Consider the following 15,885-nt stretch of genomic DNA (forward strand, 5'->3'; position numbering starts at 1 on the left):
AATTTTAATACTACCCATAATTTCTACAGATTTTTTGACACAGCACATTTAACTTTGATTAATTGTATAAATATTGAATTCACTTTTGACACAACTAAAGTTACACCCTGTGGTTTAAGCCAAACTCAATTAACAGATTCGCAACCGCTGACGTGAATTCACATCTTTCAAATATAATAACTTTCAAAATATTTTACTCTTCTACTCTCTTTCATTTGCTTTTTTAACAGAAAACTCTTCACTTCAAACAACAGATCGTTACAAGACTAACATTTCGAAAGAAATTTTCCAATTGTTATTCCTGTTTTAACGTCAAAAATTTCTTTAATATTTCCTTCATTTTCACGGGGAAAAAGTACTAGAAAAGCGAAAAATTTGTCGGTCGTGGATGTGTTAATACTTTGACTACGCAATCACCCGAATTTGGGTGACAACATTTTTAACATAAACCTACACATTCATTTCCACTTCGTAACGTATCGAACCTACTAAGTTTTACTTCTATTACATGTACGAGATATAACGAACATAGTAGAGCAATCGTTATGAAGAATCTTGACTTCTTAGTTCCTGTTTTATTAAGAAAACAGTTTCGACTGCATACGAGTTTCGACGAGTGTTCACTTCGGAGTCAAAGCGTTAAAAGGAAATCGAATAAGCGAGACTCCGCCGTACTCGAAACACTGTATATCGCCGAGGTTCCGCGGAAAAATCGTCCGTGCTTTCGGTTTCTGCTCCAGAAAGCTGTGCTACTGCTCCGTTTTCGACGAGTTCGAACCCGCCGCAATCAAGAATATTTACTGCCGCGTATAAAACGTGATCCCGGCGTTCGTCGCGCGTCACGAGAGCCGCGCGCGCCGGCTCGGCACGCAATACCACGCCATCGCAATTTCATTTCTCCGCGACGCCGGTTTAATGTGTCCAATCGATTTGCTTTTGCGTCATGGGACTCCGCGAGCCGGGCTCTGAAGCACGAACGTCGCGCAAAAATCACATAGAACCACTGTGAAATTGCGGGCCGTGTACAATATGAAGTTACCGAAGAGCAAATCACGTTTCTCTGAATAAATAACCAGCACGACGTCAAATAATCTTCAATGAGGAGGAAAACCCTGGAGTCAAGGTAGGTACTCCAGATTGGATCGCAGTGAACATTGCGCCGAATTATCAATACTTGAAATCTTGAATATATTTTTACACTCACAAAAGGTGTAACAAATATTCGCAGCGATCTTCGAGATTATCTTGAATATTTTTAGATGGCAATGAATCTTTCGATGCCTAGCTAAAAAGTCGTTTCTACACTTTGCTTTAACCTTTCCAAGGATGTATATTTTTCTTTTATAAAATAATTCAGTTTATTATATTTAGGAATGCGAGTTTAATAGATGTCTCATAGAATATTGTTGGAAGAAATTGGATAAAAGTTGGACAAAAAGTCAAGTTGTCTTCGGGAGCCAATTCGACTCGAGCGAGGGATCGCGAGCGTTATACAGTGGAAAAAAGGGTTTAATCGGCGTCGCTAATCGTTTCCGAGAGAACCACTTGTAACACTCTAAATGGAGCACTCTGTAGAGCACAGCTAGAGCACTCAGAACAGATTTTGTGGGGTTGGGAGAAAGGGGGAGACCGAATTGCCGGTTTCAGCGATAATAATTGCCAGACGTCGCGCGTTTCCCAATCTGACGCGTTCCCCGGCAATCGGAAGCCTTGACTTGTCTGTACTTCTGAAAAGGAGCAAAAACGTTGCCACTCTTAATAACGTATCTGCCAATTACCAACGATCATTCGGCTTCACTGACAACGAGGTCAATGCCGATACTCGGACGGACCTCAGAATCCCTATGGAACAACGTTCGTTGGATGGACATGCACGATGATTCTGTGTACACATGGTCAACCGTGTAACATTCTCAGATCATTTCATTATTATCGAACCGATCGAAACCATTTACGCGACGCTTAATTAACCGAATCTTTAAAATGACCACGGTACACTTTTCGTCGGCATATTTCTTGTGAAATCTTCGAAATCGCCTTCGATTCCTTGATGAAATTTAATTCCGAGTATACAAAAGTTAGAGAAGTTGGTTTACGACAGAAAGGTGACCTTGAGAATTTTAGAGTAAAACATTAAAGATGACAAAAAGTGTGTCATCTTAGAAACATCCTAGAATCAGATCGAATGCCCCAAAAGAAAAATTTCGTTCGGTTCGGAAGGAAAAGATTAATCTGATGTTTATCCTGTGTATTCATATGGGTATGCGGAAATAAGGGGAACAGTTCGGTTTGTACGAAGTTCGTGATTGAAACGCTTGGTCCTCGTTACTTGTGTTTGGACGGATGACACCGAAGCTACCAGGTCTACTGGGTAGTGGCGAGGGATAATTAAAACGCGATACTGTGATGACGATGGTCGTCTTGATGTTCTCATTAACGAAACTTACCCCAACAGAGCTGATTCCTCGGCGGTGGCAGCGCTCGGCATCCTGTGTCTTTCCCTAGAACAAAATGGCGGCGAATAATAACAACGCCCAGCCCTAGCGGCTAGCAGCCTCTACCCGGGTGCCAACAACGAACATTAGAGCAGGCAGTAAACTGTTAAACTCAGTCCAAAGGGCGACGGCCGGCGAAACTGGCCGGTGGAATTAAAGTAGTTACACACACGAGCTTTACGGAGGTTGGTTCGTTCTCGACTTTGTTACTTTTCACAGAGCCCTGGTCGACATCTGGTCTAGATATTTGGGAACTTTCGTGGCAATATTTCTCTGTCGACCCGTGGAAGGAATATATTAAGGTGAAATTGGGTGAAAAGGTGAAACACGGTTTTGGTATTTTTGGACACTGGCTGTGGCATTTCGATTAGGTGATATACAACGAGTATCGATGCAGTATAGAAACTATGTAGGTCAATGATTCTTGTAGTGCGAATGTATCATGATATAGAGAGTGGAGTAATCATTTTGATCATTTGGAACGTCTTCAGTGAAGAATCATCATCTTTTGAAGATGTAAAAGATTTTATTTGTTGATGTTAGGTCGCGTGGAAGATGTGGAAATGTTCGAGTAATAATATTTTTATAGTCGCACGGTTTATGACAAGGATTTCTAAGGCCGAAAGAGTCGTTCTTTTATTTCTTTATTTAATGTCCAGTGACCTTGTGTTATAGGTCGGGAAAATTGTGTTATTTTTGCTGAAAGCGAAGGATTGCAGTATCGGTTTAAGAAAAGTGGTAATATTGGTATCTATAAATGGACTTTTCATACATTAAAAAATTATTGTAGGAATTTTGTAGCACCTTTGGTACCATAGAAATTATGACAAGTGATATGCTGTTTTAACTGAACAAAGAATGATACTAAAAAGGAGAGGTTACTACACAAGTAGGCAAGAAGATTAACAGAAAAATTAAAAAGGTTAATAGCACTTTTAATCATGTTTTATGATTCGACTTTGTAATAGAAGTAGAAAGACTGAACAAAAACATTGTTTCTTTTTATGTGTTACCAAATGATCTGTAAAAAGTGGCGCATGAAAAATGTTGATGTTGTGTACCGCAAAATTGTGGAAACAAAGATTAGAAATATGTAGTTATGCTTGCTGAGAACCATACAACTTTCAGCAGGACAGAATATTTTTTCTATCCCCAACCGAACAAAAGACATGACTTGTCCCACTTGCGTGACTCGGTTTGCATAATCCACTAAGAGCCTTTTCAGGCGAGACAGTCAATGGCTGACAACTGCTATCCGGGGCAGATTCACACATATTCCGCCCTCATACAGCCAACGTGACACAAAAGACGGAAAATGTACGAGCAGCCACCAAATACAGTCATCAACGCCCCAACCGAAAGCAACCAATGAATACATGACTTCTTAATGTAGTAATTTGCTCGAATTGTAGATTTTAAGAAACCATTTAACAAATAACAATTTACTTCTGCGCATTATGAATCTACAATGTTGCGTAAATACATAAATTCCTCGGGTTGCCTCTAACTAGACTGCAAATTTTTATGAATTAGTTTACATGTGTTAGAATTGGAATTTATTCTTTTTGTTGCGAACTTGACTACGATCTTCCTTATTAAAAAATATTCCAAAAATTATCAAAATTATTTATTTTGTCAAGCTTCACACGTTCGTGAATGTCACAGGCACATATACTCTCCAGGTCATTAACTGTCTCTTTCAAGAACACTTTTAGGGATTGCACAGTTATGCAATGTAAATACTGTATCCTATACCATCTCGTCATTGCATTTAGCATCGAAAATGTTTCAATATATTCCTTCCATGGGTTACACAATTCAATATTCAACCCTTAAAGGACCACGAAGAAAAGTAATATAAAAGACACGTAGCAAAGATCTAGTAAATCCATATATGAAAAATAGTTAGCAAAAGAAAGTGTTTATATATCATTTTATTATTATTCGTCTTATTTACCTCATTTTAAACATTCAGTATTTACACAGTATCATTTTTTGAATGCTCTATGCATACCAGTAAAACAATTTTGACGTAACTATCAAAATGAGTCCAACGGATGCTTCTGGTCCTCTAAGGGTTAACCCTTCAGTGCTACAGCCAAACCTCTCAAAATGTTTATTTATCCATATTTTCTTGTGTATAACTTACAATGTTGAAACTAAATGTACCTTTCAGTTACATTATAATGTTTATCCACTGAAATTATGGATAACTTATGTTATAATTCACCAGTAGTTTGATAGACCGACTGTAGCACTTAACCTCTTGCGCTAAAAAGACGTGGCATGTCTTTGTCAAAAATTATCTCTACAGCTTTCTTGCATTTCCAGATTGTTTCAAATCTATCGCTCTCTACAAAATTATCGTATCTGGCTGTAAAATGGATAAACACAAAATTCTTCGCGCGAGACCCTGTTGAGTCTTCGAATTCTGTTGCTAGCGTAAGAGGTTAAGGGTTAATCATGGTTGTTAGGGTTTGCGTATGCGATTAGTTTGAAGAGGAGAGGCCAGACTCGACGAGGACAGGGTTGCGAGCCACAGTCGACGTTCGTTCGCGTCGAGGGCAGGGAAATGTCCCGGTATCGAGTGTCCTCCAGGAAAATCGAACATCGGACGCGGTCGAGGAGTGCTGGATGTCGTTGGTCCGTCATTCTCGGTGGATCGACCTCGCACGCGAGAGGGATCACTCGAACCGAGAAGCCGGTTCCGCAACGCGCGCGTTGCCGTCGCGCGCCACGAACCACACGCCGACGCAACTCGAGCGTTGCAAGGACAAAGGAACGCATCCGACTACGTGCATGCACGGAATAAAAAGAAAAAGGCTACGATTACTGGCGATAATAGTAATAATGCAACAGCGGTGATAGCTTCACGAGACCAGAGTTCCTCGATGGGTTTTCATTTTCTGTTTTTACGGGGGTTGATGACAGCTCGACTAACGTTTTTACTTGATTCACTAGTGTTTGGACAATGTAAAGAAAAATGTTGAATCTTAATTCAGACAATTTGGACATGTAATGATCTTATTTAGAGGGTTGTATACCTTTTCTTAGTGTTTTTCAGTTGTGGAAGTATACGTTTCACTGAATAATCGTTACTATCGTTTGAAATGGTATATTTTTAAATAAATAAAATAAGAGTGTAAATTGAATTTTCTGTTTTCCCATAAGAAAACAGAAACAAGTTTTTCGCGTAGGAAATTTTTATATACCCCACTCTATCCATAGAAGTCACATTGTTTTCCGATGCTTGATTGCGTCGAAATAATTTTCCATGCTTCGAAAACTGCGCACAATTCTTGTGAATGCCTTCAATGGAACGAATAAAGCCGGCACGAGATCCCGATAAAATGAAAAGCTCTTTTTCTTTAGAGGGTAATAAATATGGCGAGAAAGAGGTAGTAAATATAAATTATTCCGTCGATTTCCTGATCGACGATCTGAATCGCGAAATTATCACCGCTGAATGGTAATGTCATGCGAAAATACACAGACTACGAACGATGCACAATTACGGTCACACAAGCAGGGTAGCTAAGGAAAAAAACGTCTCCAGCCATGGCAAATACTTGGTGGAAGTGTTCAGCGTGAGGAAAGGAATGACGTTCAGGTCGCATGATGCGGCTTACCTCGTGGCCTGCTTTTGTAGCGAGGCCGATCAATAGTCGCGACTCCGACTTCCGGTCCTAAAGTCCGTCCGTGCTTTAAGGTTAAACCAAGTCTCTGATCATTCTGATAACAGGTACACGTGTGCTTGTTCTTCGATTCGTCAGGTGGAGTCGAAGGAACGCACTCGAAGCGGTCGCAGGATCGAAAATCTTCGGGGTCGTGTCTCGTTCGCCAAGTTTTATCGTCTCATCGTTTAGCATGTAGCCAAATTTATTCCACTGAACCGTTCGCTTCGAAGATGAGAATTAATGTTTTATTAAGCTACGCGAAACTCGAGGTAGTTACAACACTGCAGACGGCGACGAACGATAATTTATGCAGTTTCACTTTGTTGCGGATGGAATTGTTCATAAACGTTGACGCGTTATTTTCATCGGGATATTCGGCAATTTGGAAGAAACTGTTCAAGCTTTCGGACAAATATCTTAGCGCACAATGGAACTGTAAGTTAACAAAACGTAATGGAATGTAAATTCAATTCCCTTTGCAAATTTCGAAATTACATGTATGTTAAAGCCACTATTAATTAATTTGCGGTGGTCTGTAGCGAAAATTGAATTGCAAACGCCGATATTTCATGTGTAATGAGGTTTGCGAGTTCCCTGCTGAAACGATGGGACGATATAACGCGAAATACGACCCCTCAGATCCAGTCCGACAGGAATACACAGACGCGACATGTATTCCCGGTATACATGTAAGAGAGATCTATATGACCGGTTAGTACATTTAGTTAGCAAGTCAGACATTTTAGCGGCGATGGGATTGAGTGATTGGTAAAGCGGACCCCGTACATCAATGCGTTTCTCAGAAGTACACCAAGTGTTCACCGGGATTTCCGTTGGAGCACTTAAAAAGGGCAGGGAACTGTGACGATCGATTCCCTCGACGCCAGTCCACCACCGTGGCCAATAGCGAAACCACTCTAACCGTGCCTCCGACATTTTCGACCTCGAACCGATTACTCGCGACCTCCTTAGCCTCTGCTCAGGTCAGTTGTTCATTGTGGCTCGTAAGTTCCTTCGAACGGTACCTTCTAAGTCAAGTCGTTCTGAATTTTATTCGGAAAAGAACCCTCTTTTGAATAAATTGAAAATTATATTTTGAAATTAATATTGACATTTTGCCGTATATAGAGATCGAATATTGATAACAGCAAAAAAGTTTTCCATTTTAATTTACATGCAATGAATGACAGCGAGGTTTGCTGATATTTGAAATTTTATTTTGAAATAGCAGTGTTTTCCAAATTGACACAGGGTACGTGCAGTGAATGACAATGAATGATGATAATGAAGAATTATCAGAGCACCTTATTTAATATTGAAGTGATTCGTTTAATGTATTCCAATGATTCGTACTGTTCGATTCATATGTCGTTGGACTACAAGTGGTAATAAACATATATTACGTGTTTCAGGCTACTGTGCCAAAGTCGTAACTTTAAAACAGTGGAAGGTAGAATGAAATCTCAGTGGATAAACTTAAACGCTTGCTTTCAAAGAGTTTACGATCATTTTTATTTTCAGATTGAAACTGTATATTCTTTCATACATAATGTATACCCCTTCACACTCTATAAAAAGAGTACATTGGTAGCAAGAGTTACATCTCCGTCAACAATTTCCAAGCATGAATTGAAACTGTACAACCACAATATTTATGAGCATGAAATAACTTTTCTCTTTAACAGCGGGGAAGTATTTAAGTATTCATGGAATAAAATGTAAGGTACTTGCCATCTATATGATTCAGAACAGACTCTATATTTAATTTCAAAACAAGTTATCTGCTTCTCAAATATTCTCACATAAATTAAAATAATCGTAAATCGAATAATACCTGAACGTAGTATGATGTAAGTATTAACATAAACTCCAAAGTGAAGGATCAAGAATTTTCCGAACCGCAGAAAACTGAGACTTAAACCTACAACTTCAGCCAGCGTCTCGAAACCTTCCACACAAAATGACCCCACGACCTGGGCAGAGTTTTCATCAATACTGTATTGTAATCGATTACGACAAGAATACAGTACGAGGTCGAGAAACGATTGCGAAGGGACACGCGGTTTCGTGTGTCCCGCGGCCCGTCACCGCTATTTGCTAACCGCACAACGGTCTAGATCATCCTCGTTAGAAGGAAAAAGTTCAAAAATCATTTTTCTTTTTGATCGCAATACTGATGTGATGTTCATATCACAATGAAATATTACTGTTTTCTGTGTATCTCAGCATCCTAGATCAAATGTAACCATAATCGATTGCACAAGACCTTTGTAACAGAACTATTACAAAGTACAATTAGAAATTTAAATACCATACACAGTAGATGAAACGTTCATCAATAGTTCCATCCCTTTACCTTCAATTACGACTATTTTTCCTCCTAAGTACACGATCTGGGCCACCGTGGACCGGTTCCTTTATTCCCTCTTTTCCCCGCGTTCGTGTGTGAACGCGAAAGTACGCGAATATCAGACAATACGTTGTATCGTATAAGGCATTACCTTGAGACGATCGAGACGCTCTCACGTCGGTCCTCGATCAGCGGGTCCTTTTTCCTCAGCTCGACCTTGGGCGAGGCGAAACTGAAAGCCTTCTTCACGCTCTCGAGGACGCTCTGCCCGGTGGTCTGTGTCTGGTCGACGATCGTCGTGCTTTTGTACACGTCCTCGCCCAGGTCGCCTAACGACCTGTACGAGGCGCCAATACCTGCCGGCATGGCGACGACTCCGGTCGCTGTCGCTCGCCCACGATGAGACCTACGGTCGTGCGACCGATTCCTGCAACGCCCCCGACGCTAGCACCTGGACTCGGCCGTCCACCGTTCCGGTGGTTCTACCTCTGAGAAGAAGCGCGTTCCGCGTGGAACGCGACGGTCTCCCTGGACAACTGCTGCGCACCTTCTTCGCGCGCTGTTGCTCCTCGACGATGGTGCTGATCGGTGATCGAAGCCGATATCGCGCGTCAACAAGGCAAACGAACGGGCAAATCAAAAAAATTCGAGTTCAGGCCGGTCACGCGCGAATGTTCGGCTGGGCACCGGCAACGATTTCAATTGACGGGTTCGGAGCGACAAGATGGCGGCACCAGGTGGCCGCGAAATGGCGGAGCGTTCAAGAGCCGGTCAGTGAAGGGTTGTTTTCGAATTCAAATGTGACAGTATTTTCGATATTGAAAATAAAGGGAAACTAAACAATTTTGATATATTGAGTTTGGAGAGTGAAAACTTCAATTTTTGAATGAGTAAATGTTGAAAGAGGTGACGTGAATTGATTGATATTGGACAGGTTATAGAAAATCGATTGAATAAGTGGAGATTTGAAGAGAATTGAATGCCAAAAATATTGAAAAAGTATCAAAAATTTAACTCAATTTTGATCTTGAATGTAGTTGGAAAAGCTCTGTATGTAAAGTATACTGGGTACTTAGAAAATTCGAGTTATAGCAGTGACCTAAATGTCGCGGCTTTTCTTACAGGTCGACCCCAAATGACGTCACGCAGCAGAGATGCAATTATTTTCACGGTGTACCGCGGTATTTATTATTTTCTTTCCTCGCGCATTAGTTCCGTTGTTATTGGAATGGTATTCTTTTTTCCCGCATATTAAAAGGAACTCACGAACTTTTCTCTGTTCCGGAGCAGCGATTCTCAATGATCCAGTAACTTTCTTAATTAATTCGTTTTACCGTATAATTAACCCTTCGATATCCAACTTCTTCGATATTGAGCTAATTTCGCTCGAATAATTGATAACCCGTTATCACAGGCGTGCAAAAACGACAAGGAGAGAACACCGTTACTCGCCAACTAATCCTTCCATTATTTAATTTCATTTGTACGATAAACTTTCTTTTCTTCCTCAAGAAAGATAGAATTAATTTCATCCGTTAGACGTAAATTAAGACGCTGAAACTTAATTTCCTCGAGCAAACAATTTTCATTGTTCTTTTCATTGCTGTGCATACAATAAGAAGTTATAATTGTCAGTGTTTAATTCATTCGGTCGAGATGCGTGTACAATTCCACGGTCATTAACGGTGCGCATCTCCTTGACGCGGAATTGCATTTTACTCGTGACGTCATATGGTCGAAAGGGCCGGTGCACCTGCCGTCATTATCACCGGCCGCCAGGACGAATTTGCAATTACGGTTCGGGCAATACAAAGTGAACAATCGCTGAATCCAGCAGACACGCGAAATGGAACGGGCACTTCAACGATTCTTCGCAGTCCGTTAATTGTACGAACATCCACCAGAACAAAAGAATTTAATTGGAATCACTCCCCACGAAAACAATGCTGATATTTGGATTTCCTAGGCGTTCCGCGCCGTGTTTGCCATTGTCTTGATACGTTGTACGTCAATATACAATACATATATATATTTTTTTTCTTGAGGCACATTCTAAACAATCTATTCACCCCAAAATTACTCAAAGTTTCAACTGCTCAAACATGATAACATAAAAAAAATTATTAATTCTTAAAATACCATCGAATATACTGAAATTCTTTATGAAAGAAAAATTGTTCAACTTCGCCGAAAACTGAAAGTTACACAAAAATTCTCAGCCCGTTTATAGCACTCATGAAGTTACCTCCAAATTATATATCTTGCAATCTCTGCACCCTTAATACTAAGAATGATGCTAAGAATGAACCAAGTATTTCGAAAACATTCTCGACCGTCTCCATCCACCTGCCCGTTTATATCTGGCGGCCCTTAATTGCTATCTGGCCAAGGGAATGGTCTGTCCGACCAAAACTAATGGAACGCTTCCTGTGCACGCCCTTCGCCGATTCCAGATCTTGATACGCTCCGTGAGATTACGGTCGATCTAGATTTTCACGTGGAACGTCTTGATCCCCGTCCACCAGACGTTTAGAGGATCGTTTCATCCCGGACAACTGCAGCTATTCAACCCCGAAATCGTTGCGGATGCCTGTCCGGCACGCGAAATGAAAAAAAAAACGGGGACAAAACAAAAAACGCGATAATAAAGGAAGTGAGATGCGTGTCAAAGTGCGGCGTCAGCATGCATATAGAACTCACACTATCATACATCGAGATTAAACATGCGTGGCTGCATGCCAGCTGCCAAGGTGATGCGAGCGCGCTGCTCGCGTTCGTCGGAACACGCAAGACGCTAGGCGTCGACAAACCTTTTTCGAACAAATAAAAACACAAAAGAAAAAAATGTGGATCACGTTTCTATAGAGGGCAAATACTATAAAATGCTTCCACATCTGGCGGTCCAAAAAGTAAAATTAAGATTATTATGTGGGTGAGTACTTATAAAACCACGAAGAAGTACTGTTTTAGTGAATCTGTTTGTTAATCAAAGTCAAAACATAGTTGTTACAGGTATTATCGTTCGGTTTGCCGAACCATGCGTCACGAGAACCGCGAAGTAGTGTCCGTGCGGCTAGCTCCGAAACGTTGCGGACGCGATACGAAACCGTGGTTGCGTTTCGGAATCACGTGGCTCGCGGTTCCTTGCGAACGCAGCGGGCTCGAGGAACACACAGGCACGAGCATGCAAATATAGATCGTGCGTACAGTACAATCGAAGATATGGGCAAATATTCGTGCAACCGTTTTCTTCCCGTTGCGAGGGGCCAGCGAGTTTCTATTCTCGCTTCCTGTTCTATTGCACAAAGTTGGAAACGTTAAAGTGTTCGACGACGAGATTAACGATCGATGAGCGTGGTACGCGGTTCTGTCTCATGAGGATCAACGAGTCGGGGATTTATCGAAGTGTTTCGATTGGCCTGGCGACGAACCTTGTTTTTGATCGTTTATGTTTGTTCTGGCGGCAAGTTCTGATAACGCGCCCCTGGAAATTGGACTTTTGAAGATAGAGGCGATAGCAATTTCTTAACTAACCCTTGAATACGCGATTCCTCGTGAAGATAATGAAAAGAATTGATTAACGGATAACTCATGCATCAAGGAATATAAGTAGAAAAGTCATTTTACAAAGTGACGATGCTTAGATCCTTTCATGATACTTTTTGATTCGTCGCAATATGATTTTTATCAAAACTATAAGGTTTACTTAAAAAATAAAACATAATGAATAATATTGATTTTTATTAAGCAGAATTAGGTAACATGAAGAGTTAAGGTTTGTAGAAACTCGACAATCAAATTCTTTTCTTTTTTTTCGAAATTTGCCTTCCACAATGACACTTTGGTTGACCGCGAACCTGGAATTAAACCTCCGATGGTTGTCGCTTATAATTTCGAGCGGGTGCATCACGAAGATGCAGCTCCGTACGGATACGGTTACGAGTGATGCGTTTCAAAGTGATTCCAGTATTTGTTATAACATTAATTTGTAAGATATCGTCGCGATCGCACAAGTTGCAGCGTTAATTGCATTTTTATAGTTACGATCCTCTTCCGAGCGGAGAGATATTAGCGTACCGTCTCCCCGGCCTTGTAGCCTTCCTGCCAATTAAAACCTTCGCTGGTTAAAACCAAATTCGTTCTATAGCGGGTAACAGTTACGACACGTTGTCGTTATCGAACTTTGGGGATCGGAGTTCGCGCAGGGTGATCGTAGGAACTAGGACAAATTTTATTTTTCGTAGAGATTATTCATTATTCTATTGAACATTAAGTACGACGTGGCAATTTTAAACATATAATTTACACGAAATAACAGTTCTTATCTTTCGCGCTACAATTCTTGAGTCTTCTTAAGTCATTTGACTACTAAACGATTTTCCTCTTCAATGAATTTACATGAAAATCATGCGTAATTCGTAACGACTTTAAACAACCTCAGCGATTAAATAATATGTTATCAAAGGTGGCCCTTCTTTTAGTATCACCCTGTACAAAGAAACATATGTAACACAAGAAATTTGACACTAAAAAGGAAATTTGGCTAGAATTGTATTCAATAAATGTAAATACTGATCCGAAAGCATATTAAACCGTTGTAATACCGACGCTACAAGCGATATGTATTCTGAGGCCGACGTACCAGCGGGAAAGAACAATCGATACGAGGAACAAGATTACAAACGGCTAGATGCACAAACATTCACGCACGGAAATAAACCGATTTCGGTATTAGCCAATGTTGCACGTCTGCCTACGGAGGGTTGTTAATTCGGTATTCTGGCGTGACATCGGAATCCCATTAAACTTTCACAAGCCAATCCAATGAGGGCCCGCGAATATTAAAATTCTGCCGCCAGAACTTTTTCCATTTTATTCAGCTGTATGAAAACTGTATGGTGCATCGCCTAAAACCATTCTCCACACACGCGGAAAACAAAAAACTATTCGGTATCGGTTGCAGTCTCCAGGTCATAGATCGTGTCCGTGCGTATAGGGGTTTAGTAAATGTACTACTCGCTAGCACAAGCTGATTCCTCACGAAAAACTTCAACGAAATTGTAAAATAAACTGTATCCTTCCGGAGAATTCAACTACGAATTTGTAGACTTCTCCCGAATCGCGGGATTCGCAACAAAACAGATGGCACAAAATGGCGGCGAATGAAGGAGCAAGAATTCGAGACATTCCATGATTCAACTGTAAATTTTGAAGACAAATTGGTCAATTGTTCCACAGAAAAAAGACAGTAATTACAATAGAAAAATTTGAAGCATCTGTTGCAAACTGCTGTTATTTGCTATTCAAAACTTTTGAATACAAAAACTCACGTACTTCTCCTACACATAACTAAACCCATAGACGATATCTCAGAACTTTGTATAATTTAAAAGAAACACGAGTATCGCCCATACTTCTCGTTTAAAAAATGGGTAACGCCTATAGCAGCATATATTCTCAAATGAACAAAACCAACATGTTGGTCAACAAAAGCTACTTTCAAAGAGTTTATTTTACAATTTCAATTCTTCACTATTTCCTGACGAATCAACCCTTGAGACGCAAGCCCGGTCGCGTCTTACAGAACACCCCGTACATACGCGTGCACGGAAATCGATCCGAGGCGAGGGAGAGCATTCGAGGTAGTACCCGAGGCGATCCTCGTTTTCGTCGTAAGGCTGATTCCCCCGATTCCTAGGGATCCGCGTCCCGCGCGCGTCTGAATCGCTCGGGCCCAGGAGGGTGTATTGATTTTTCGCATGGATAGCCGCGTGTGTAACGTCTAACCTCGTTTCTCGTCGAGTGAACCGCGTATATAACCGCGGGAGGGTTGGTATTCGCGGTGACGCTCGTATCGAGCCCTAGATCCTCTATTCCCCGTACTCGGTTTCCGAAATCGCAGTGGCGACCAGTTCGAAACGCGCCGTTTCAGGGGCGGTGGAAAAGTAAAGAGGGTGGGGGATGCGAAACGAGATCGATGTTCGCGGCACGAAGGGCCAATCGTTCGCCACGACACTGGGAAAAATGATTTCTCGGTGCCAACAATACAGCGAACAGTTATCAGACTGACATTAACCCTAGAAAGACTGACCTTAGGAGTTTTGCCATTAATCTTCGTACATAACCTAGAGAAACGGGGTTGCTAACCTAAAAACAATTGTTTGATACTCATCTAAATTTACAGGCGTCAATGTGTAATTTTTCTTTTTTTTTGAATATTTAGACTTGGCGTCTTTATGAAAAAGACAATGAGACATTCTGAATATTTCTCCCCGTAGTCTGTCTAGGGTTAACGAGGAAACACGACGGGAGCACGTCGTATAGATCGTAACGATCGTGGGGGACTCGCGGTCACGCACACAAACGCAAAAAGTGACATCGCGACGGAACGATGACGACCGCACGTCGACAGTCGCGGACCGTCTAACCGCCACGGAGCTGACGGAATCGATCGAGGAATGTTGTCGCGTCGTTGTCTAACGATAATATCGTTGCGTTTGTAGCACGGGATCTTTCCTGATCGCGGAACGCACGGTTGCGTTCACGGATGACTCACCTCGTCTTGCGCGGCTCCCGCTGCGGAATCCTGGTACCGAAGAAGAGTTGCAGCTTCTCCGCGGCTTCTGGACACGTTCGCACCGGAAACAGAGACGCGACAGACGAGGTACGAGACGATGGAGATCCTACACGGACCTGCCCGTTCTCGTCCCTTCCCGATTTGGAGCAACGAAACGATGTACCGACTTCCCTTTTCCTCCGAACGAGCGACGGCTTCTAAGTGTCAAGCTTTTGCCTCGGCTCTCGGTGTACTAACGCCTTTTTCTTTATCTCGTTCTATCGGTGTTTCCGACGTGACGTGTAGGAAACGCACCACGGCCAAGACCAAACGAGGGACCCGTACCGTGTTCTCAGAGCCACCGCACGATTACTATTGGCCCGAATACACGACTCAGACCACAGACTGACTGGTCAATGGGAGTGCGCACCGCTCCTGCGCGTTACACGGCGGATCGAACCGGTTTACGACGGTTTACTGACATCTCGGAACCGAAGCATAGAACGCGTCGCGCAGGAGGCGTCTACGCGGACCTAGCAGCTGACTTGATCGGCCTTTGGTAAAAGCGAACTTTCACTTTATCGAGCGATCGCCCGAGACCGTGCGGACATCTGTTTTGGGTAAAGACTGACTTTGTGGTAAACGTTCGACTGTTATCAACAGAGTATAAGAGTAGACAACTACTTGCACTATGATTTATTTCTCAACTATGATCAATAAAGATACTACTTTATCGTTAATCATTTATTAAGAACACGAATGTTAATGCTTATTCTATGTCTACGTTTACTTCAGAAGTTACCGATT

General features: G+C 41.8%; 1 protein-coding gene across 9 annotated transcripts in view; it reads right to left on the reverse strand.

Moving 5' to 3' along the window:
• The window catches only part of MESK2 (misexpression suppressor of KSR 2), a 49,242-nt gene extending 33,742 nt beyond the window's left edge, over positions 1-15,500 (reverse strand). For 6 of the 9 annotated variants that reach the window (XR_004235565.2, XR_012999578.1, XM_076371663.1 and 3 more), the window contains exons 1-3: positions 15,079-15,500; positions 8,674-9,103; positions 2,448-2,501 (exon numbers count right to left, since the gene is read on the reverse strand). Coding sequence is in view for 6 of the 9 variants with exons in the window: in XM_076371663.1 (XP_076227778.1) it covers positions 2,448-2,501; positions 8,674-8,888 (269 nt within the window). In the remaining 3 variants the exon portion in view is untranslated. The remainder of the gene's footprint in view (positions 1-2,447; positions 2,502-8,673; positions 9,104-15,078) is intronic. The other 3 variants (XM_076371664.1, XM_076371661.1, XM_076371665.1) reach the window with 3 other exon arrangements.
• Between the last annotated feature and the right edge of the window lie 385 nt (positions 15,501-15,885).

The sequence above is a fragment of the Nomia melanderi genome, chromosome 10 (assembly GCF_051020985.1).
Source record: "Nomia melanderi isolate GNS246 chromosome 10, iyNomMela1, whole genome shotgun sequence".
NCBI lineage: Eukaryota > Metazoa > Arthropoda > Insecta > Hymenoptera > Halictidae > Nomia > Nomia melanderi.